Source organism: Ascochyta rabiei, chromosome 14 (assembly GCF_004011695.2).
Source record: "Ascochyta rabiei chromosome 14, complete sequence".
NCBI lineage: Eukaryota > Fungi > Ascomycota > Dothideomycetes > Pleosporales > Didymellaceae > Ascochyta > Ascochyta rabiei.
In genome coordinates this window covers 1,315,139-1,336,705 of record NC_082418.1, presented here as the reverse complement: position 1 = coordinate 1,336,705, position 21,567 = coordinate 1,315,139, and the positions used below count along the sequence as shown (strand labels likewise).

General features: G+C 57.6%; 11 protein-coding genes across 12 annotated transcripts, besides 12 other annotated features; 8 read left to right on the top strand and 3 right to left on the bottom strand.

The window, feature by feature from the left end:
- Positions 1 to 546: 546 nt before the first annotated feature.
- Positions 547 to 1,157, bottom strand: EKO05_0008408 (Thiol oxidase; the record flags this gene model as incomplete). Its single annotated transcript, XM_038941224.1, has 2 exons — positions 547 to 880; positions 940 to 1,157. The coding sequence occupies 2 exons, from the start codon at positions 1,155 to 1,157 to the stop codon at positions 547 to 549; spliced, it is 552 nt and encodes a 183-aa protein (XP_038796851.1).
- Positions 579 to 625: a tandem repeat.
- A 443-nt stretch (positions 1,158 to 1,600) lies between the features above and the next one.
- On the top strand, positions 1,601 to 2,996 carry EKO05_0008407 (Branched-chain-amino-acid transaminase; the record flags this gene model as incomplete). Its single annotated transcript, XM_038941351.1, has 4 exons — positions 1,601 to 1,637; positions 1,688 to 1,720; positions 1,892 to 2,652; positions 2,706 to 2,996. The coding sequence occupies 4 exons, from the start codon at positions 1,601 to 1,603 to the stop codon at positions 2,994 to 2,996; spliced, it is 1,122 nt and encodes a 373-aa protein (XP_038796850.1).
- Positions 2,997 to 3,392: 396 nt separating this feature from the next.
- Positions 3,393 to 4,465, top strand: EKO05_0008406 (Ulp1 peptidase; the record flags this gene model as incomplete). Its single annotated transcript, XM_038941257.1, has 6 exons — positions 3,393 to 3,480; positions 3,528 to 3,542; positions 3,599 to 3,648; positions 3,699 to 3,718; positions 3,766 to 4,317; positions 4,375 to 4,465. 6 exons carry the CDS (start codon positions 3,393 to 3,395, stop codon positions 4,463 to 4,465), a joined length of 816 nt encoding a protein of 271 aa, XP_038796849.1.
- Positions 4,466 to 4,874: 409 nt separating this feature from the next.
- EKO05_0008405 (Peptidylprolyl isomerase) lies at positions 4,875 to 5,890 on the top strand (the record flags this gene model as incomplete). Its single annotated transcript, XM_038941261.1, has 3 exons — positions 4,875 to 5,421; positions 5,602 to 5,683; positions 5,818 to 5,890. 3 exons carry the CDS (start codon positions 4,875 to 4,877, stop codon positions 5,888 to 5,890), a joined length of 702 nt encoding a protein of 233 aa, XP_038796848.1.
- Positions 5,134 to 5,196: a tandem repeat.
- Positions 5,478 to 5,542: a tandem repeat.
- Positions 5,891 to 6,110: 220 nt separating the features above from the next.
- Positions 6,111 to 6,145: a tandem repeat.
- Positions 6,146 to 6,323: 178 nt separating this feature from the next.
- EKO05_0008404 (Superoxide dismutase) lies at positions 6,324 to 7,396 on the bottom strand (the record flags this gene model as incomplete). Its single annotated transcript, XM_059637294.1, has 2 exons — positions 6,324 to 7,166; positions 7,319 to 7,396. 2 exons carry the CDS (start codon positions 7,394 to 7,396, stop codon positions 6,324 to 6,326), a joined length of 921 nt encoding a protein of 306 aa, XP_059493277.1.
- Positions 7,216 to 7,304: a tandem repeat.
- A 366-nt stretch (positions 7,397 to 7,762) lies between the features above and the next one.
- On the top strand, positions 7,763 to 9,406 carry EKO05_0008403 (uncharacterized protein; the record flags this gene model as incomplete). Its single annotated transcript, XM_038946516.2, has 1 exon — positions 7,763 to 9,406. One exon carries the CDS (start codon positions 7,763 to 7,765, stop codon positions 9,404 to 9,406), a length of 1,644 nt encoding a protein of 547 aa, XP_038796846.2.
- A 29-nt stretch (positions 9,407 to 9,435) lies between these two features.
- Positions 9,436 to 9,471: a tandem repeat.
- Positions 9,472 to 10,040: 569 nt separating this feature from the next.
- On the top strand, positions 10,041 to 11,019 carry EKO05_0008402 (uncharacterized protein; the record flags this gene model as incomplete). The annotated part of the gene is made up of 2 exons (XM_038941320.1): positions 10,041 to 10,162; positions 10,323 to 11,019. The coding sequence occupies 2 exons, from the start codon at positions 10,041 to 10,043 to the stop codon at positions 11,017 to 11,019; spliced, it is 819 nt and encodes a 272-aa protein (XP_038796845.1).
- Positions 10,212 to 10,278: a tandem repeat.
- Positions 10,484 to 10,598: a tandem repeat.
- A 65-nt stretch (positions 11,020 to 11,084) lies between the features above and the next one.
- Positions 11,085 to 12,167, bottom strand: EKO05_0008401 (uncharacterized protein; the record flags this gene model as incomplete). Its single annotated transcript, XM_038946515.1, has 1 exon — positions 11,085 to 12,167. One exon carries the CDS (start codon positions 12,165 to 12,167, stop codon positions 11,085 to 11,087), a length of 1,083 nt encoding a protein of 360 aa, XP_038796844.1.
- A 636-nt stretch (positions 12,168 to 12,803) lies between these two features.
- Positions 12,804 to 14,993, top strand: EKO05_0008400 (Mannosyl-oligosaccharide 1,2-alpha-mannosidase; the record flags this gene model as incomplete). Its single annotated transcript, XM_038941366.1, has 2 exons — positions 12,804 to 14,699; positions 14,751 to 14,993. 2 exons carry the CDS (start codon positions 12,804 to 12,806, stop codon positions 14,991 to 14,993), a joined length of 2,139 nt encoding a protein of 712 aa, XP_038796843.1.
- Positions 14,994 to 15,519: 526 nt separating this feature from the next.
- EKO05_0008399 (RING-type E3 ubiquitin transferase) lies at positions 15,520 to 17,984 on the top strand (the record flags this gene model as incomplete). The annotated part of the gene is made up of 2 exons (XM_038941338.1): positions 15,520 to 16,220; positions 16,283 to 17,984. The coding sequence occupies 2 exons, from the start codon at positions 15,520 to 15,522 to the stop codon at positions 17,982 to 17,984; spliced, it is 2,403 nt and encodes an 800-aa protein (XP_038796842.1).
- Positions 17,985 to 18,928: 944 nt separating this feature from the next.
- Positions 18,929 to 18,967: a tandem repeat.
- Positions 18,968 to 19,151: 184 nt separating this feature from the next.
- EKO05_0008398 (uncharacterized protein) lies at positions 19,152 to 20,432 on the top strand (the record flags this gene model as incomplete). Of its 2 annotated transcripts, XM_059637292.1 has the most annotated exons (4): positions 19,152 to 19,420; positions 19,470 to 19,524; positions 19,595 to 20,130; positions 20,180 to 20,432. In XM_059637292.1, 4 exons carry the CDS (start codon positions 19,152 to 19,154, stop codon positions 20,430 to 20,432), a joined length of 1,113 nt encoding a protein of 370 aa, XP_059493275.1. The 2 variants fall into 2 exon arrangements, with proteins under 2 accessions (XP_059493275.1, XP_059493276.1); XM_059637293.1 differs by having other exon boundaries at positions 19,595 to 20,432.
- Positions 19,276 to 19,344: a tandem repeat.
- Positions 20,433 to 21,331: 899 nt separating the features above from the next.
- Positions 21,332 to 21,394: a tandem repeat.
- Positions 21,395 to 21,401: 7 nt separating this feature from the next.
- Positions 21,402 to 21,445: a tandem repeat.
- Positions 21,446 to 21,567: the final 122 nt, after the last annotated feature.

Sequence of the window (21,567 nt, the reverse complement as noted above, 5' to 3'; positions counted from 1 at the left end):
ATTGCGTTGATCGAACACACATTGGTTTCGCGCTTGCACGCGTGGCTCTCCTGCAGGGCTATTCCCAGGCTGATCGCGCGCGCGTGAGCTCCCATTTGCTCATTTGCTCATCGACCACATGTACTATCTCAAGTCCAGTGCCTGGGTCCACACCTCCCTACCAGAACACAGCAGCAGCATCGGGCCTGTTTAGGACACTCCTCTATCAAGTCCGGCTGACGCGCACGAATTACGATCAGCCGGAAGGCCGGACGGGTACCGTCTTCTTTGCCCGCGATGTTTGACCTGTCTTGCTCGTTGCATCACCTGCTTTGTGTACAGTGAGACATGTACCTCCAGGTGTGCATAGGTGGCGACCTCTTTGTCAAGGGCCAAAGTCGGGTCCAGTGCAACGAATGGCTAGTCTGCACGTGTTGGCTCGAAGCCATCTTCGACATGAGCTCTCGTCCCCAACACGGAGCAGTGACTTTGATGTGGCGCATTGTATCCAAGACTATGCTATGCAGGTCGTGTTTGCTTTTTCCTCAGCGCGGTGCGTCAAGGTGATCACGCAGCTTTCGGCTCCTTCTCCTCGTCCGCGCAGCCACAGTCGTAGTGACTCGCTATCTCGTCGCAGTCGAACTCGGGCTTCTTCAGCCTCTTGTTGACGACGTTGTGTACAAAGCAGCCCCACTGCGCTGCTGCCTTTTGCGACGATACCTGTGGGGGGTATTTCTTGAGGACTTGACCAAAGTGCTCGGCGCACTCTCCGCATGGATACAGTCGCTGGAACAGATGGACATAGGATCGGAGTGCCTCCTTCTCGTCGTCTGTAGGTGTTTCTGGGAATCGAGCAAAGGTCGTGTGCATGAGTTTCCAAGCCGCGCGGCCGAGTTCTGCCCTGTACATGCTGTGTTAGCCGTGGTGTCCTTGTGACCTCAACCATCGACGTCAACCTACTTGGCCGTCGCGTTTCCTAGCTTTGGCGCAATCGCATGCCCTGTGAGTAGAGCCTGGTTCTCTCCACTAGAACGACTCTGCTGTTGGCCATCGTGAATTATTGAGGCTGCACTGGGCAGTTGTGCTTTGTAGGGTCCAAGAAAGAGGAATGTGAGCGCAGCGAAGACGAGTAGGGCGAGGACGGCGAACCGACTCCTGGGACCTGATGTGCGTATCATGATAGGTGTGTTGTGGTAGCAGAGGAGAGAAGAGAGGCTCCGTAGGCAGTCGTCACTAGAGTGCAAGAGTGTATAATATAAACCGTGGTTCGAAGTCCTGGTGCGTGTCGACATCTCTCAGGCCACGCCAAGGCATCTCTGACAACAGCCCATGTCCGGACCACCAGTGGCGAAACAAATCGCCCTTGCTGATTCACGTAGTCGTTGGTTTCCGATGCAACGTGTTGTCAGCGTGAATAAAGGCGGCGACTGGAAGACATGCCTCCGCAGATGTAGCAGTTGAGGCGCTTTTGGCATGCCTGCTGTGGCTGACTCGGATATCGCCGGGGCGACATCGCAAGTGCTCACATAACGTTAAGAGCAATCAAAATCCAAAGAAGCCGAGTTTGGTTATACCTCCGCCCTCCACACACCACAACAGCAGCCATACATCTACTGCAAACATGTCTGACTTCCCTCCCAAGCCTGTTGATACCATTGGTATGAACCTCGACCGATACTATGCGTAAGCGTAGCTGACAGCTTGACAGACTGGAGCAACGTAGGCTTCAAGATCCGTGAAGGTGAGATATAATTCGTTACACATTCCACTTAGCGAAGTCAAGACCTATCAGATGCTATTGTTCTTGCCGCGCTGGAATAGAAAGGGTTAAAATTGGGCATTGCGGCAAACCCTTGCCTTCCTTTACATATCTGGCGAAGGACAGTCATAGTCGATTTCTAATATGTTGTAGTTGCCGGACATGTAGAGTCACGCTACTCTGTCGAAACCGGAAAATGGACAGAGCCAACATTCGTCGAGGATCCGTTTCTGCGGATCCATGGTATGGCACCTGCCCTGAACTACGGCATGCAGTGCTACGAAGGCATGAAGGCATTCCGTGCGCCCAATGATACCATCAACATCTTCAGGCCGAACATGAACGCCGAGCGCATGCAGCACTCGGCCTCCTACATCTCGATTCCCGGTGTACCTACAGACCACTACCTCAAGTGCTGCACTCTGGCTGTGGGAATGAACGCAGCGTATGTGCCTCCTCACGAGACAGGCGCGGCCATGTACATCCGTCCATTGCTGTTTGGTAGCTCGGCGCAGTTGGGCCTGAACCCACCTCAGGAGTACACATTCGTGGTTTACTGCATTCCCACTGGAGTCTACCACGGAACAAACCCTGTCGACGCTCTCATTCTCGAGGACTTTGATCGGGCGGCACCTGAGGGAACTGGCTCGGCGAAGATTGGCGGCAACTACGCCCCTGTTCTGCGACACAGCGAGCGGGCGTACAAGGCAGGCTATGGCATTACTCTGCATTTGGACAGCAAGACTCGCAGCGTGGTCGACGAGTTCTCCACATCGGCGTTCATTGGTGTGAAGAAGGATGGCGACAAGGTCAAGCTCGTTGCGTCCGGCAGCAAGAATGTCATCAAGAGTGTCACTGGAGACAGTGTGCTCAAGATTGCCGAGTCGTTCGGCTGGGAGACAGAGTCGAGAGAAGTATGAGACGAGTCACCTTCAACGTTAACGAGTCATGTGCTGACATCAAGTAGATCCCATACGATGAGATCAAGGAGTTTGATGAGGTGCTGGCCGCAGGAACTGCAGCAGCTTTGGTGCCTATCAAGTCGATCACCTTGGAGTCAAAGAACGACAAGATTACTTTCCCTGCGGCGGAGAACGAGCCGGGCCCAGTCTGCGTCAAGCTGCTCACCACACTGCGAGGTCTTCAGCAGGGCAAGATCGAGGACAAGCAGGGCTGGCTGTACAAGGTCGATAGGCCAGAGCAGTTTGGCAAGACTGGGACGAGCGGCGATGCCAAGATGGTCGGACAGTTGCCTTGAACGGTTTATGGTTGAAGCATACGAGCAGCATGATAGATGCACAAGACTATGAGCTAGACAAAAATTACCAACCGAGTGAAGCCCGCGAGGATGCTTCCGACTTAGAGATCCTCATAGATGATTCATTAGGCATTGCAGAAAGCATCTTGCCGTGCAATTCAACACCAGCCTGCTCTCGTGCATTGTCCAATGGAGTAACGTGCATGACGTAGCATTGGACCTCCGCGCGGGCCCCACGCCCCTCGGCAGTCGAGACCTTGCGCAAGGCAGATGTTGCCTGCATAACTACAACGAACCCCAGACAACATTGTTCCGCGCCCAGCTTCCTCTAACGTACTGCACATAGTGAGAACCAAGTCACACCAGTCACACTCTCGCAGCGCGCCAAGCAGCACCATGCCCGGCGGTCTCAGCCGGCTAATGGACAAGGGCAGACACCACTTCAACAAGACCCTGAGTCCAACCGACGATGCGTACCTCTCTTGTGAGTCCAGACATGAGTGCAGTAGATTAAGATGCTAACGTTGACAGACCACGATATAAGGTGTGAGTACGCATGGTCAGCTCCGCGCGCATCCACGGACCAGGCTGACGCGCCACAGTGATGCGAACGGATGTCGAGAGCATCAAGGATGACTGGCTCACGGACAATGTGCGTGTACTCTCTGGTCTTGCTACTGCTTCAACTAATCTGTCGCACAGGCTATTGCATTCTGGCAAGAGTCCGTACCTCTGTACAAAAAATCTAGGCCGGCCTAATTGTGCCTAGATACCTCGAGCGCGAAGACCTGAAAGCCTTTCCCAAAGCCTGCATCGTACTCCTCCGCCCGTCCATGAGCTTCATGCTCATGAATACACCCGAGCCGCTCTCCCTCAAAGAAGCCCTTCCGAACTTCAGCACCACCACGCACGTCTTCCTGCCAATAAACGACAACGCCGACGTGACAGCCGCAGAAGGCGGGTCACACTGGTCACTACTGCTCGTCTCTGTTATCGACGGTGTAGCGTTCCACTACGATTCCATGTCTGCGTCCAACGACCGAGAAGCACGGAGCACAACGATGAAGATGGAACAACTGCTTGGAAAGAGGCTGCGCTTCATACCAATGCACGACTCACCGCAGCAGGAAAACGGCAGCGATTGCGGCGTCTTTGTGTGCGTGCTGATGAAGCATCTCCTGCTTAAGAGGCTATTGAGGGCAGATGCAAGCCGAAAGATCAGCATGAGCATGAAGGACGCACACATCAACGCACGCGATGGGCGTAAGCAGATGCTGAAGGTCATTGAGGAGAGGAAGAAGGAAGGCGAGAGAAGGCGGTCGTAAGTCTTTTGGATCAAGGTGCGTCGACAGCGGCGGATATGCTAACAGTCCTGCAGACGCAGTCACTCGCCGTACAGACCGCATTCGGCGCAGTCCAAGAGTCCACCTCGCATCGGCGCGGAGCAGGAAGAGGAGAAGCAGCACTGATGGTCTATGAAGATATAGCGATACGGTCCAGACGGCCTGAGTTGTCGAACTGCCTAATACCAGGACTACTCAAGACACTGCGCCGAGCAGATTGTTACTGTTACGTTCGCAGCTTCAGTCGCTCTGCAGCTCCTCTGTTCAGATGGTTCTCACACGTCTTCCACCACCATCTCGTCTGCGAGAAGAGGTTGAGAACATGAATATACGCCGACATGACGAAACAACTAGACGAATAACGCGTTTTATGTATATGATTTGATGCACTGCGCTTTGGTAGAACGAGCATCAGCGGCGGAGTAGTAGGAGTGATGCATTAGAGTCCAATTTGACAGAACTAGGTGCTGTATCATTCAGTTGAATCAGAAGATGAGACGTGACCGTACGTGGCAGACGACCGTCGCTGCATCGAATGCAGCATGTTCAGCCTGAGCTCCGGGCATCCAGCTCCCAGCATCAGGGTCCCACGTCCGTGCCGAAGCTCAGATCGGCGAAGGCGTGCTCCCACCTGCGCCGATCATTTGCTCTCTCCCCCCTCAGCGGCGACGTTCCTGCAGACAAGACGCATCTCTGGTGGCTGTGCACTTCTGACCCACTACGACTACCCCTCCACCCGCGCACCCAACCGACCATGTCCTTGCGAGCCCTCTCTTCTCTCCCACGCATCTCCCGCACCACCACCATCACCAACGCTACCAGCACCAGCACCAGCACCAGCACCAGCACCAGCACCAAGTTCTTCTTCCACAACACAGCTCGCAACATGGGTGTCCAGAAGACCATTCTCGTCGAGGGCAACGGCCCGTCCCCGCAGCAGGGCGACACCGTCACGATGCTGTACACAGGCTGGCTCAAGGAGGCCGGCAAGAAGGACAGCAAGGGCAAGCAGTTCGACACGACGGAGAAGCCTGGCCGCGGGCCTTTCAAGACGCCTATTGGTGTTGGCCGCGTTATCAAGGGTGCGTCTTGACTCTTTTACTTCAACGCTTACTTCATCACACTTCATCACTTACTTCATCACTCTCCATCACTTACTTCATCACTCTCCATCACTCTCCATCACTCACTCCATCACTCTCCTCGTGTCGAGAGGTTGAAAAGCTGGGAACTGTAAAGCTGACGTTTTCTTCATGACATAGGCTGGGACGAGGGCGTCGTGCAGATGAAGCTCGGCGAGAAGGCCAGGCTGGACATCAGCTCCGACTTTGCCTACGGCAGCCAGTACGTTTAGCATTCGCTGCACTGCACTTGATTCTTCACCACGCTTCACTACGCTTCGCTCACGATACCACGATACCACGATACCACGCTATGCAAGATGCTATGCAAGATGCTGTGCTGACAAGACCAACCAGGGACGTCGGCGGCGGACTGATCCCGGCCAACTCTGAGCTCATCTTCGAGGTGGAGCTGAAGAAGATCAACTGAAAAGGCATTCGTTGTTCATGGAAGAGGCAGACGGGGTACATGGGAGATGGAAGGATGCTGCTACAGTGGAAGTGGAAGTGGGGGGGAGTAGTAAGGGTGACAGAGTGGCTGGCCTGAGACTCTTTCTCTCTCGATGCGATGGTATGCATGCCACGGTCTTGGATTGTCTGGGGCTGGGCTGTAGTAGATGTCATTATCTAATGGATTCTCTGTCGATGAGGTGGTTGTGGTTGTGGTTGTTGTTCGTGGGGTGGTGAGGCCTCTCTGTCCATGTGTGCAGGGGAGTGATGGTAGCATCCCACGCAACCACTACATGCTGCGTTCGGGCTGCTCAAACACGGGGACCACATGCTGACTGCAATGGAACCTGGTGACAAGCGCAAGACTGGGGCGATTTTGTACATCTATGCTACATGCCGTGAACAGGGCTCGCCTACTTGTACATGAACTGGTTGCTCCTGTTCTCGACGGGCGAGATGGTGGCGCCCTGCCTGACCACGTCCCAGTCGATCTTGTCCCACCAGGCGCGCAGGTAGGCGGCCTTGCCCTTGACGCCGTAGTCGTGCAGCCAGGCGTGCTCCCAGGTGTTGACGCACAGCAGCGGGACGACGTCGACGCCGCCCAGGGGCTTCTTGGGGCGGGCGTCGTGTTGGGCGGCGTGGCCAAACTTGCCGACCTTGTTGACGGCGGCGTACGAGTCGGGGTTGTGTGTGTTCAGGTCGTGCGACTGGCGGCGGTAGTGGGCGCCCGAGAGCGGCGAGCCGGCCAGGTAGGTGGGGAGGATGCGCAAGCTGCCCAGCTCCGTGTCCTTTGTCTGGACGAGCCAGACGAAGCCCGGGCCGAACATGGCCTCTGCGGTGGCGAGGAAGGTGGCGCGCAGGGTGTCCATAGAGGAGAAGTCGCGCTTGATCTGGATGGCGAGGTCGGACGGGGGCGCCGAGAGCACGTCTGGGTTTGTGTTGAGGCCGCGGAAGAAGAAGTGGTTGTTGAAGGCCATGCTGGCGAGGTTGAAGCCGTAGGCCCTGGTGGGGTCGCGGGCGAACTCGATGGTCAGCGACTTGGTGTCCTGGCCCTCGAACGGGGTGCCGGCGGTGGAGTCGTTGAGCTCGTCGATGATGTGCTGCTGGTACTGCGTGTAGGCGGTGCGGAAGGCCTGCTTGGAGAAGAGGCCGGGGACGCCATTGGCCGTGAGCTGGTCGTGGTTGGCGAGCGTGGGGACGGTGTAGAGGCTGCGGGCGGGCGGCGGTGCTGCTGCTGTTTGTCGTGTTGCTGCTCTCTAAGGCGCCGTCAGTCTCGGACGCGCATTCGCTTTGGCATTCGCTTTGGCATCAGCATCAGCATCAGCATCAGCATCGGCATCAGCATCGGCATCAGCATCAGCATCGGCATCAGCATCAGCATCAGCATCAGCATCGGGGGTCTGCATACGCATACGCTCGCAGCCGAGGCCGCAGCCCGGAAAGGCGTGGCGGCGGGCCGTCTGGCTAGGCACCGCAGAACCGTCATGTCGTGTGGGTGGTGAGAGCAAGGCCAGGCCGAAGGTGCAGGGCCGCCAGAGCAAGAGGCGAGGCTAACAATTCTCGCCGGGGGGACGACGGGCGCACGACGGCGCGCTAACAGCACACAGCCGCCCGTGCGCGTTTCACCCGCCCACCTGCGCGCGACCGCACAGCCATACAACCACACGTCGAGCATCGCATTCTGCAACGCGACCCTACGTGACTGACCCCCACCTGCAGCCCTCCTCCACGGCCTGTCGTCCACTCGCCGCCTCACCGCTCTGTTCTGGAGCCCTGGGCCACAACATGGCTGGCCACGAGAGCGCCCAGGTGCGCGCGGGAGCTGCCACCGGCGGACACGCTGTGTTTCCTGATGTATGAACTCGTCTTCGTCTTCTCTGCTTCTCTAACCGCTTCCTGTCTCCGCGCTGTTTGTTTCTCTCGTCTCTGCGTCTCTCGTCTCTGCGTCTCTCGTCTCTGCGTCTCTCGTCTCTGCGTCTCTCGTCTCTGCGTCTCTCGTCTCTGCGTCTCTCGTCTCTGCGTCTCTCGTCTCTGCGTCTCTCGTCTCTTCACTTCTCTCGTCTCTTCGTCTCTCTTGCTCTTCACTTCTCTCGTTTCTTCGCTTCTGTCGAGTCTGGTACCCGAGCTGTCTTTCCACCCCCTTCAACACGCCTGTAATTGCTCGCTCAGCTCCTCACACATCCACGCCATGCCCTCCTCGACCACTGCTTCCAGGCTGTCCAGGCTGTCCAGGCTGTCCGTCTTCTTCCTTCTCACCTCAGCCGTCACACCAGCCCAAGCATCGACCCTCTTCTCTCGACAGGCGCAAACATGTGGCGGCGTCCAGGGCCTGCAACAGTGCGGCAGCAGCTTCCCGTCCGACTTCTGCTGTCCCACAGACTCGACGTGCATGTCCTTGAACACTGCCGACGTGCAGTCCGTCATCTGCTGCCCTGCCGGCGCAGACTGTGCTTTCATCCAGCCCATCACTTGCGACGTCAAACAGCTCAACGCCACCCTGCATCCTGACAACCAGATGCACCTCTCCGACACAGCCGGCATAGAGCTCCCTACGTGCGGCACTCAGTGCTGTCCGCTAGGCTACACATGCAAGAGCGGCATGTGCTCCAAAGACGACACAAGTCCATCACCCACCTCGTCGGCCACCTCGACACCATCGCCCACGAGGCCTGCGTCCTCGTCGCAGACTTCCGGCTGCCCAGCGCCTGTGCCCGTGAAGCAGGGCTTCGACGGCAAGTCCTTTGCAGCTGGCCTCTTCCCCGGTCTCGTCATCGGTGCCCTGGGGGCCATCGGTCTCATGTGGCTGATCAACACGCGCCGCGAATCACAGAGCGAGAAGAAGTACTCTGGGGACTTTGGCCACGTAGCCCGGCACATCAGCGACCCAATCTACGACCCCGAGCACGCCGCACGAGTAGACTTCATCAGACGCCCGTCGCACTCTACCCACCGTTCGCCAAACTCTTACAACTCCAACACGGGCATGGTCTCGAACGGCATGCCGAGCAAGCCCACCGTAGGCACCGGTCTCACGCCACGGATTAGGAGTATGTGGGACCGCACACCCAAGCTGAACTTTGGCTTCACCAACGGCCCCGGCCTGCCCGCCAACCCTAACCCAGCTCGCCCAGCTCCGGCAGTCCGTGCTGGCAGCAGCGACCGCGATCCCTACAAAACGCCAACCTTCACGCCCAAGCGCGCTCCCTCGCAGCGCCGCACAAGCAGGTCCTCGCGCAGCCACCGTCGACGCGAGCCGGAGATGGAACAGCGTCCTCCCCCGCCAGACCGCCAGGACAGCACCGAGACAATCGACGTGCTGATGCCAGCGCCGAACCTGAGTTTCCTTGCGCCGCCCAAGGCGCCGGGGATGCGGGAGAACAGAGCAACGTGCGATTCAGGGACAACTACCTTCACCAAGCTGATGGAGCGGGCCGGGTTTGACGACGACGTGAACAGGGACGTCAAGAACTTCAGCAGTCCCGCAGGGCGGTTCTAGCGTGATGGCACGATGGACCAAGTAATGTGTTCTTTTTTTTTTTTTTTTTTTTTTTTTTTTTTTTTGGAAACCCGGACAGCCGCGCTGTCCCTGCCGCTTGCCACGGCAGTCGTACATATGAAGATACCAGGCATGAGACCACTCCTTCAATTCTTGATTATATAGCTTTGATAGCATTATCTATTCCTTACCCCCGAACGCCTCTCCTTAGGCAACGCCTACCAAACTCCATGTCATCGAGGTGGTTCGTCATGTCGATTCGTGTTCGCGCCCTACGCCCACCCACCATCACACATTCACATCCCATCGCGCGACAGGGCGCACCTCCCACCCTGAGCGGCAGCGCACTTCCCGTTCCACGCCCTCTACGGTATTTTTCCGTGTCTGAAACGCATCTACACTCCATTTTGGGCCGCAATGGTTCGATAGCAATGGTAGGGCGCGGAGGGCCTGAATCTCACACCTAGTCCGCCAAACACAGCTGCGGTACAAAACCACACATCACCCAACATCACCCAACATCACCTAGATCCGCGTATCGACAGTGAAACACCACAGTCGTGTGGTCTTGATTCGTTTACCGATATACATTCCAGAAGATAGAGGGTCTGAAGTCGGAGAATAGAACCAAACTATGGATCCCCTTCTCCACACCCCCCGCCTGCGCCTCTCGCTCCTAACCAGCGCGGAACAAGGCAGTGAGGAGCTGGGCTGGCTTCATGAGTGGAGGAGCAATGCAGCGAGTATGGCGTGGAGGTACGTTTGCATTCCTTCTACTCGGTCAATCACCCACCGTCGACGCGACGATACGTGATACGGGATACGGGACATAGTATACGGGACATAGTATACGGGACATAGTATACAGGATATAGGAGATTTATATACACGCACAAGCTGACATACTGGGATCTAGCATCCACCCACCAAGCAAAACACTCTCCGAGACACAGAAACTAATCTCTGGCCTCCTCCCTTCCGCACCAGTTCGCACCAACGAGACCGTGGACGCGGGAGACAAGGCGAGGTTTAGAATCGCGTACGCCGTACATCGACTCCCGCTGGCCTCTCAACCCCACGACAAAGACGCCGCCGCCGACAACGACGACGACGACGACGACGGCAACAACAACAACAACAACAACAACAACGACGACGACGACGACAACAACGACAACAGCAGCAACAATAAAGAGGAAAAACCCTCCTTCATAGGTGTCATCTCCCTCCTCCCCACAACAGACAACCACCTCGCCCTCCCCCCGCACCTCACCATCCCCACAGCCCGGGAACCCAGCACCCTGGTCGTGGAACTAGCCTACGCCTTCCTGCCCGCCGCATGGGGTCGCGGGTTCGCCACCGAGGCCATCACCGCCGTGCTGGGCGCTGCTCGAAGCGAACAGGGCGAGGCGTTTTGGGCCGGCTGGGAGGGCGTGTGGATGCGCGTTGTTGTCAACGAGAGGAATCCGGCTAGTCGCGCGGTTATGCGCAGGTGTGGGGTGCAGGAGAGGGGTGTGTTTGAGTGGAAGGGGGAGGCGGTTTTTATTGGGGGGAGCTGGAGGACGGAGGATCGGTTGGTGGTCCTTGGGGGGTGGTTGAGAGGGGGGGAGTGAGAAGGCGGGGGGGAAAGTCGTGGTGGAACGGGAAATTCACTCTGGGTTCGTGTTCACATTCAATGCTACTTTGTTCCTCGACTGGCTTCTGGAAGCTGCGCGAGCCCTTGCTGCTCCTTGTCCGCTTCCTGCTTGACTAGGAACTTGTACTGGTCCTTGCGGTCTAGATACACTACTTTCCCGCTCCACCCGGCGTGTTCGACGGCCTTCTTGAAGTCGTCCAGCGGACTCAGGAAGACGTCGTAGTCGTCGTAGTGGATGGGGATCGTGACATCCGGGTCGATCAAGTGCATCAGCTCGACGCCCTGCTTGGCGTCCATGGTCACCATCAGCAGCGGCATGCTCGGGCCGGGGATCGTGGTCCCGCCGAGATGGATCAGCATCAGGTCGATGTTGTGGTCCTTGTAGCGCTCCGGTATCTCCTTGAGCTCGTCCACCATCAGCGTGTCGCCGGTGATGTACGCTCGGTACCCGCTGCTGAACTCGTCTGCATTGGCGGCGCTGGGCGACGAGTAGCCCAGCTCAATCATCCATCCGTTGGTGGGAGGCACGGCGCCGAGGATGTCGTTTGCGGCGCCGAGAGGGCCCGGTGGGATGTGTTTTCCTGGCATGCCTGTGATTTTCAGGCTGGGCGTTGGGCCGGTGGTGACGGATTTGGGCTTGACGTCGATCATCAGGCCGTGCCAGAAGTCGAGGGCGTGCACGTTGGTGAAGGAGTCGGCGCCCTTGGAGGTCAGGCAGCCATGCGCATGAGGGGTGGTGATGATGGGAATGCTCCTGGAGAGTTTGTCTTCAACAAGCTTGTCGAAATGGTCTTCGTGGTAGTGGGAGAGCAGGATGGCGTCGATGTGAGGGAGCTCTTCCAAATCGATCGCTGGATTCGTCTTCCGCGTTGCGCTTACGCCGGGCCCGAGGTGGACGTGGTCGCCTGCGTGGAGGAAGTTGGGGTCTGTGAGTATGCGCAGGCCTTCCCACTCTAGGATTGTAGTCGCTGTTCCAACGAAGAAGAGCGAGGCGTTAGTCGAGGCGTCGGGTGCATTTGCCGGGTGGAGCTTGGTCTCTTTGGCTTCTGGCAATGCAGCAGGGACGGACGCGCCGTCTTTCAGGGGCTTGGTGCCTTCGCCGGGGGTGAGCTGGAGGTGCTTCATGGCGACTGTGGTTCCAAGAAGCTTGCACCTGACGCTGTCTCGTACTCTGCTCTGCGCAACCAATTGTGCAAGCTTGGTGTTGATTTGCCAGTAGCTGGTCCGTCCGAGTCTGTGCGCTTGCAACGGTAGCTATTGTACAGAGGAAGATGGGGACAGAAAACAAAGAACAAAAAGCGCAGCTCTTCGGCGCACAGGGCCATGTTTGGCGATCAATGACGCCAGCACGACGTGGTAATGATGATGGGGACGGGAGGATCTACTGAACACTTCTGAGCTTCCCCCGTGCTTCACTCTGAGCAGCTTTATCGTGCGTGTTCTTCTTCCTGTAGCTACAGCGTCTCGCCACAGGGCGAGGCTGTGTGGACTGTGGAGGCCGCGTGGGCCAACCTGGTCAGCGTCTAAAAGTGGTTGGTGGTGAAGGAGGCTGTGATGTGATGTCCGACCGCATCTCCGCACACCCCTGTCGTCTCGATTGGGATGGGAGGGAGCTACTGTGCATGTGCCACCTGGCGACTCGGAAGCATACAAGTCAGCGTCCTCCGGCCTCGTCACAAGGTCGAGACTGCAGCAACCGCGGAGGTGGAACCATGAGCTAGCCTTGGGCCCTGACACGCTACGACGGCCCACGCGTCGCCAATGTACACAACACGCGACCCGTTCAACCTCCGCAGCAAAGCATCCAAAGCAGCGCCCTCGGCCTTCTCGCTCCTCCAGAACGCCGCCACGCGCACTTCGCAGGCCGTCGAGTCGACCAAGCAATCGACCAAGCAGGCCGTCGAGGCTACCAGGCAGGCGCTCCACGACTCCGACATGTCCTTCGCTGTCCCGCGCAACATTGAGTCTGCATCACGCCGCTTCGAGGAGAATGTCTGGAACAAGGTCACGGGGAACGAGAAAGGCTTGCCGATGTACAAGGACAAGCCTGCGGGATATGGGTACGGGGGTGGCAGGGGGAAGAGGGGATTCGTGAGGAGCAACAAGGGCCTGGCCACAATCGCACTGCTGGCGCTGGGCTTCCTGTACTGGATGGTGGTGCCGCGCTCGAGCCAGTCTCCAGCTGCAAGACTGGGCGCTGGGAGGAGCTGGTTCGGTGGAAGCGCAGCAAGCAGGAAAGCCCTAGTCTGGGAGAAGAGGAGACAGGAAGTCAAAGACGCCTTCCTGCTCAGCTGGAACGCATACGAGGAGCACGGGTGGGGCTACGACGAATACCACCCCGTCTCCAAGAACGGTCGATACATGGCAGAGCCCAATGGCCTGGGCTGGATCATCGTCGATGCGCTGGACACCATGATGCTCATGAACCTGACCAGGGAGCTCAGGCACGCGCGCGAGTGGGTTTCGACGACCCTGGACTACGACAAGGACCAGGACGTCAACACTTTTGAGACCACAATACGAATGCTCGGAGGACTGCTGTCTGCGCACTACCTGCAGGATGTTTTCCCTGCGCTGAAGCCCGACAACTCCAACGAGGAGGACCTCTTCCTTGAGAAAGCCACCGACCTCGCAGACCGCCTCATGGGCGCCTACGAGTCTCCATCTGGCATCCCCTGGGCCAGTGTGCGTCTCAAGGACAGCAAAGGCGAAGCCTCGCACGCCGACGGCGGCGCCTCGTCGACCGCCGAAGCGACCACGTTGCAGCTCGAAATGAAATACCTCGCCTACCTCACGGGAGAATCGCACTACTGGGAGAAAGCAGAGAAGGTGATGCAGGTCGTCGACGACAACGGCGCCAAAGACGGACTCGTCCCAATCTTCATCTACGCTGATCGTGGCACCTTCAGGGGCAGCGAGATTCGCCTGGGCTCTCGGGGAGATAGTTACTACGAGTATCTCATCAAGCAATACCTTCAGACTCAGAAGCAAGAGCCCATCTACTTGGACATGTGGGACGAGACCCTTCGAGGCGTGAAGCAACACCTCCTCGCCTACACAAAGGACGCCCACCTGACAGTCCTTGCCGAGCGTCCCGGCGGGTTAGACGGACAGCTGCACCCGAAAATGGACCATCTGGTGTGCTTCATGCCCGGCACCATTGCTCTCGCGCAGACTTCTGGCCTCTCGCTCTCCGACGCCCAAAAGCTACCTTCCTGGGGCAAAGCGCAGGAAGAGAACATGCTGCTCGCGCGCGAGCTGATGAAGACCTGCATGGGTATGTACCGCTCCACTGCCACTGGATTGTCACCAGAGATCGCACACTTCGAGCTCGACGACGAGCCGAAAATGTACCATACAGAGGTGCTCGCTTCCAAGACGGAGTTGGAGGCTGATACGCCGGAGGGAGAAGGGTGGAAGAAGGACTTCATCATCAAACCGGCTGATGCGCACAACCTCCAACGACCTGAGACCGTAGAGTCGCTGTTTTACATGTGGCGCATTACTGGAGACGAGATGTATAGAGAATGGGGGTGGGAGATGTTCTCGGCCTTCAAGAACCACACTGCCATCGAGGGTGGCGGTGGCTACACCTCTGTGAATGACGTGACAAAGGTCCCGCCGCCGAGCAGGGACAACATGGAAAGCTTCTGGCTGGTAGGTCCACTCTTTTGTCTCTATACTACGAACCATGCTTACGATGCACAGGCCGAAACTCTCAAGTACTTCTACCTCCTCTTCGGGCCCGACGATGTCCTGCCGCTCGACCAGATCGTGCTGAATACGGAAGCGCATGCCTTCCCGCGCTTCGATGCGAGTAAGAAGCGGTTCAAGACGGGGTGGGCGAGGATACCGAGGGATGCAAAGGGAGAGATGATTTTGAAGAAGGAAGACGAGAAGAAGGAAGATGCGGCGAAGGAGAGCACGGGGGGCTCGAGCAGCCTTGGCTGAGACGTATCTTTTGGTGTATAGACGGTATGCATTGCTGGCGTTGTAAGAAGGTCATCTTGTGCGCTCTGTCGCACCGAAGAAATACGCGTACCATCACAGCATGTGACGTGCAAACGCCGAGGTTGACATGCGTGGAAGATGTCTTTCGGACGCCACCTGTGTGTATTCATCAGCACTCCCTTTGGCACACCATGCAGATTCCTCATTTCGAATCATCAGCACCAGGTCCCAATGCGTGCCTGAGTCACCCCCCATGACTGGTTTGAGGCTATCCGTTTGTGGCTGACACTGCGCATGGGCCAACTTTCCCGTCATTGATTCGCTTGCAGAAGAGCGTCATCCTCGTAGCGTTCACAAACTCTCACTGTCACAACCACGCTTTAATAACCGCCTTCGCTGGCCTGCGCCGCCCAATTCTCCGTGTTGTCTTCACTGCACCTATCTTCCTGCTCTCTGTACCATTTGGCACTTCAATTGCCTGCACATAGCACACCCCAGAAGCTTCACCGCAGACGAATACCCCGCGATGGCCGATACTGGAGCTCAAGAGAACTCACAGGGACCTACCAGCCCAGCGCGGCGAGGGGGAAGAGGCCGAGGGCGTGGAAGAGGAGCACATTCTGGGCGTGAGGATGGACACGAGAACTCGGGCGCCCGAGGACGAGGACGAGGTGGCTCCGCAGCTGGTCGCGGACGAGGGGGTCATGGGAGAGGGGACGGCGCAAACAACCGCGGGGGACGGCCGGCAGCAGAAAAGGGCAAAGCGCCTGCAGTAGAAGGAGAACAGCGGAGCGAAGCGCTATCCGCGGCCGCAAAACCATCTGTGGAGGAGGCGGTGGACGACGACGATGATGATGCAGAGGTCTGCTTCATTTGCGCCTCGCCTGTTCAGCATACCGCCGTCGCGCCATGCAACCACAGGAGCTGCCACATCTGCTCGATTAGAATGAGAGCACTGTACAAGACCAAAGCCTGCGCGCACTGTAGGACCGAGTCTGACCATGTCGTACTCACTGACAATCACGAGAAGCCCTACCAGGAGTTCTCCCCGGGCGATTTCTTCAAGACCGACGATAACCTAGGAATCCGGTTCGAGAACCCTGACATCTTCGAGGACACAAGACTGCTACTGCAGTACAACTGCCCGGACAGCGAGTGTGATGTTGCGTGCTTGGGCTGGCCGGATTTGCATCGCCATACAAAGACGGCGCACGGCAAGGTTATGTGGTAAGTATCGACAGTACCCTGATGTCCAGTTCTTGCTCTAGCCAGATGCTGATTGCGTCTAGCGACCTGTGTACGAGAAATAAGAAAGTCTTCACTCACGAGCACGAGCTCTTCTCCTTTGCCGACCTCCGCAAGCACCAGAAGTTCGGTGATGACAATCCGGGCGCAATCGATCAGAGCGGGTTCAAGGGACACCCTGAATGCGGTTTCTGTCGTCAGCGCTTCTACGGAGACGATGAGCTGTACACACATTGCCGAGACAAGCACGAACGCTGCCACATCTGCGACCGCCAAGATGGCGGCCGACAGCAGCAATACTACGTCAACTACGATTCGCTCGAGCAGCACTTCCGGAAGGATCATTTCCTGTGTCCAGACCGGGAATGCCTGGAGAAGAAGTTTGTCGTGTTTGATTCTGAAATGGATCTCAAGGCCCATCAGATCGAGTCGCATCCAAATGGCCTGACCAAGGATGCTCTCCGGGATGCGAGGCGGGTGGACATGTCTGGATTCCAGTTCCGCGCACCACACGAACAGGAGCACGGAAGACGAGACGACCGGAGACGGGAAGGTGGCAGAGCTCGTGGGCGAGGCAGAGATCCGAACGCGGAGGCACTGCCCGCGTCTTCTGCGCAAACTCTCAGCCGCGCAGAGCTCGCGTTCCAGCGACAAGTCGAAGCTCAGCAGTCCGGAGCAACGGGTCGCACGTTCGGCGGTCAGCTCTCAGCTCCTACGCCTGGCGAAGCATTTGCAGCGCGACCGGCTCCCAATGCATCTGCACCGGCTACTCAGACCGCCTCACGACCCAGTCGACCGGCCGCAAATGACATCGCGAACAGCGTCAGCCAGCTGAGCGTTGATTCGCAACCTAGCGTACCGCAGACTCCCCAAGACCAAGCGCGACTTCTTCGACACAACGCCGTCACCGAGCGAGCAACGAACATGCTGCGCAACGACCAGATCAAGCTGCAGCAGTTCCGCGCTGATGTATCGGCGTACCGTAACTCCAAGGTCTCGCCAGCGCAGTTCATTGAAGGACTGTTTGCGCTTTTCGACAACGATTCCAAGGAGCTGGGCAAGCTAGTGAAGGAGCTGGCCGACATCTTCGAGATCCAAAGCAAGCGGGAGGGCTTGCTGAAGGCTTGGAGCGACTGGAAAGCAATCAACGAGGACTACCCGTCATTGCCTGGCTCGGCAACAGGGCTCGCGCTCAACGGCGGCACTGCAACTAGTGGAGGATCGAGAGTGCTGAAACTCAAGAGCTCGACAGCACAGTCACAGCGTTCGCAAGCCAATCGAAAGGCAAGTTGGTCGACTACGTCATCAGGCAACAGTTCGTTCCCAGCATTGCCAGCGGCAGGTTCATCGAGTCGCGGCGGCGGCGGCATTGGAGCCAAACCGGGCCAGACACCATGGATGTCCTCATCCTCCAAGCCTGTGCCTGTGCGCAGCACCGGCGTGTCGCCCATACCCTCGCGCGCTGCTTCATCGACTGGACTGGCCAACAAGAGCAACAAGGCGATTTCGGACGGGTTTCCCGCCCTGCCGGCAGCACCTAAGCCAACCAGCACCATCTTCAGCCCTGGGTACACAGGTCTAGGTCTGCGACGAGACAACAGCGGTCGAAACACGCCAGTCAACCAGGCTTGGGGGGCGCCAAGTGCTGGCGCAAGTGGCTCCACAACACCAACGGTTGAAGATGGCGCGGGTGGAAAGAGGAAAGGCAATAAGAACAAGAAGCAGACACTGTTCCACTTCGGCTAGACGATCCGTGGTGTCGAGGGATCACAGAGGATGGTTTGCCTGGCTGTCAAGGGACTGTGACCAGGCAGAAGCAAGCATAGACACACGGTTTAGGTGCTGGCCAGATAAGCTCAAAGTGTCGAAGAGTGCGCTCCAAACGTGCATATGTATCGTGTAGAGTAGGGCTGACGGCATGCGTGAAGAGAAAGAGCCAAATCCGGTATTCCAGAGTGGTCGCAGCAATCTGTAGTTCCAATAAAGTTGATGACCAACAGCGATCCAAGGATTGCGGATGCTGCCTAGCCCAGCCCGCATTGCCTCGGCAGTGCAGCGGCATCAGAGAGCAGCAGCACGCAAGCCCATGCATGATAGGACGTTGCGGTCCAGGCGGTGTCTCACTCGCACCTCGCGAAAGAAAGATGGCTTGCAGCACCGGCGAGGCTGGCTGGCGCCGGCTACCGTTGCGACGGAAATGGTGCGCAAGTTCCCGCGGCCCTTGCAGTGGGAACGAATGGGACGAACCGTCGGCGCGTTGTGGCAAGGAGCGGACAAGCATTGCAACGGTCATTCTGGATGGAGCCTCAGCCTCAGACGACGCTTCCGACCAAGTGACCCACGGTACTGAGGCTGCACCTGGGCAAGCACCGCACCAAGCCCATAGGCGCGAAAATCGAGTCGATGCGGTGCGCTTCTTAGTTCTCGTCCGTTTTCGCTCGCACGCCTCTTCCTCCACACTTGTCTCCAACGCTTCTGCCACAAACCCCCGTGGCTTCAGTACCAGCTGTGACGGCGGGTACCACCACCAGAGTCACACACAACGCTCGCAGCCTCGCACCGTGTGGCCCGTTTGACAGGATCCAGCGCAAAGAGCCGTTGGCGCCGTCCTCGACCCAGAGCGTAATCTACACACGCTCTCCCCCACAGGCCGCTAGTCGCGACTTCCCGCAGCACCCCTCCGGCGCGACAGCTTTGAGCTTTGAGCTTTGAGCTTTGAGCTTTGAGCTCTCGCCAGCAGCGCGCAACTGCGCGGATCCCAACCACGACCTTCATCGCCAGCAGCGCAGCCCCTGGACGACCTGAGCCCTGGTCGCCGCTGTTCCTGTGAGCCCCCTAAGCGCCGTGCGTCTCCACTTAGTCAGGTCCCCAGATCGACGAGACGGGCCGCGCAGACGTCGCCTCCTAGCCACCATGTATACCCATTCTCGTCAGAGCAATCAGTATCCCATCCCAGCACCCCCGCAGCAGCGGCCTGGAGCTGCTCCCCTGCCTCCACCCCCGCAGCTTCACGACCCCAACCAGATGATGCATCTTCCACCACCAGGACAGCAGCAGCCGCAGCCTCCACCGCAGCAGCAACAGCAGCAGCAGCAGATGCAGCGCACAATGGTCTACCAAGACGTGTCTCCTGCTGACCAGAATGGCGACTACGTAGGCCAGCAGGCTGGTTCAACCTACAGGTGCGCATCTTGCGGTCGAGTCGTCTGCACGTGAGCTCACAAGAGGCAGGTTGCGAGTCGACCAGCAGCCCATCAGGGCCCGAATGTGTGGATTTGGCGACAAGGTAAGACAGCTCGCGCAGCAACCCATTGCTCTGGTAAACGCACAGCGCTGAGACATGTGGCCAATGACAGGACCGACGCCCCATCACTCCGCCTCCTTGCATCCGCCTCATCATGTGCGACGCTACAACAGGACAGGAGATTGACGCCAACGATATCGACACCACCTTCTACACACTCGTCGTCGATCTCTGGCACGAGGACGTTTCGCGCGGTGCATGCAACTTGGTCCGTCATAGCAGCGCAGCGCCAACGGTGAGTATTAGTAGCAGTGTAACCACCTCCTTCCCTCCGGTGCCAGATCGTCAGATGTTCCTGGCCCAAGGTATGCCGACACATCAGTACAACGCCTATGGCCAGCCAGTGCCGTCCCCTCATCCATATGCCCAGCAACAGTACTATCCCGGCCAGCCACCTCCTGGGTATCCGCCGTACGGTGCAAGCTACAGCCCGCAGGTTGTGAGTGCACCAAGCACCAGCTCCAACCACACACGGAATCTCATTGGCCAGACCTCGGTCAACGCCTTCAAGCTGAACGACCCAGACGGCAAACCCGGCTTCTGGTTCGTCCTCCAAGATCTTTCTGTGCGCACGGAGGGTACTTTCCGGCAAGCTCTTCTTCCATATAACCCATCTGAACGGTATTGACGAATACAGACTCAAATTCATGATCTTCAACATAGGCAGCGGTGAAAACCTCAACAGCATCCTGGGCCACGGCGAGAAAACCCCCATGCTTGCTAGCTGTTTCTCGGACCCGTTTACTGTGTACTCGGCGAAGAAGTTCCCTGGTGTCATTGAGAGCACGACGCTCAGCAAGTGCTTTGCGCAGCAGGGTATCAAAATACCTATTCGTAAAGACGGACCCCGCAGCTTGGCCAACCAATCTGAGTTTGACGCCGATGACTGATCGAAGGGGGACGTCATCACATGCGAAGATCTAGATCCGCGGACCGAGGGTTTTATTCGTAAAGACGACAATAATCAACGTCTATCAAACCCCGATCATCACGACATTCATCCAGTCTTTCAGTTCGATTTCACATCATGCCTGGTGCTGGCTCTCGAAGACATTCTTCACCACACCAGTGTTGTACTCTAATGGCTCGGTCCTTACCAAAGTGAGACAGACGAGTTGGCGTCGGTGGCCTTTCTTGTTGCACTGCGAAGACGATAAACAACGGGAGAGAACAGAGGAACATGAGCCATAAGTAGACGGTGAATGGGATGCACTGTGTTTCTAAAGTGTCTCTGCGTGTGTGCATGTGTGACACCAGCTCTCAGTCAAATGCCTCCCGACTACAAGACCACCCACCCATCACCTGTTGGGAGGCGTTGGCAACTATCGACATGGACACTCTACCCCTCCTCCCAACCTCCATAGCCCAAACCCCCACAACCATATGTTTTCCAAGCCGATGGCCAGACCCACGACCTCATCCCCCAGCAACGCTCAAAGTACACTTCCACCACAGACAACGCATCGCATGGAGAAACCCAGCACGAAATCAACAAGAAGCGAGGAAACGACACGGGCCCAGTTCCAAGCAAACGCCTCCCCGCCTCGCACCACGCAACGGGGCGCGATGGAAATCCAAACTCACGACGAGATAAACGAATCAGCAAGTCCTACTCCAGCCTTCTGATCGTGCTTGAGATGCACGGCAGGGCTCTGCGCGTAGGGATACGCTGCTGTGCACCTGGTTGTGTGGCATGCGCGCCGCGCCGCGCCGAGGCAGTGGATTGTTAGTTTGTTTTCGACCGAAAGGATTTTTTTTGGGGGGGGCGGCGGTGGCGTGGGTGGATTCCTGATGTTTGGTATTTGGTATTTGGTATTTGGTATTTGATGTCGGATATCTGATATTTGATATTGAACCGCACAGTACAGGACAGGACAGGACAGGACAGGACAGGACAGGACAGTACCTGCGTACCCACCTCACACGCTACGATACAGCACCACCCGCAACCCTGAAGCTCTGGACCACATCTGCGCTTCCGCCTCCGCGCGTGACGTTGTCGGGGACAACTAGTGGCATACGCTG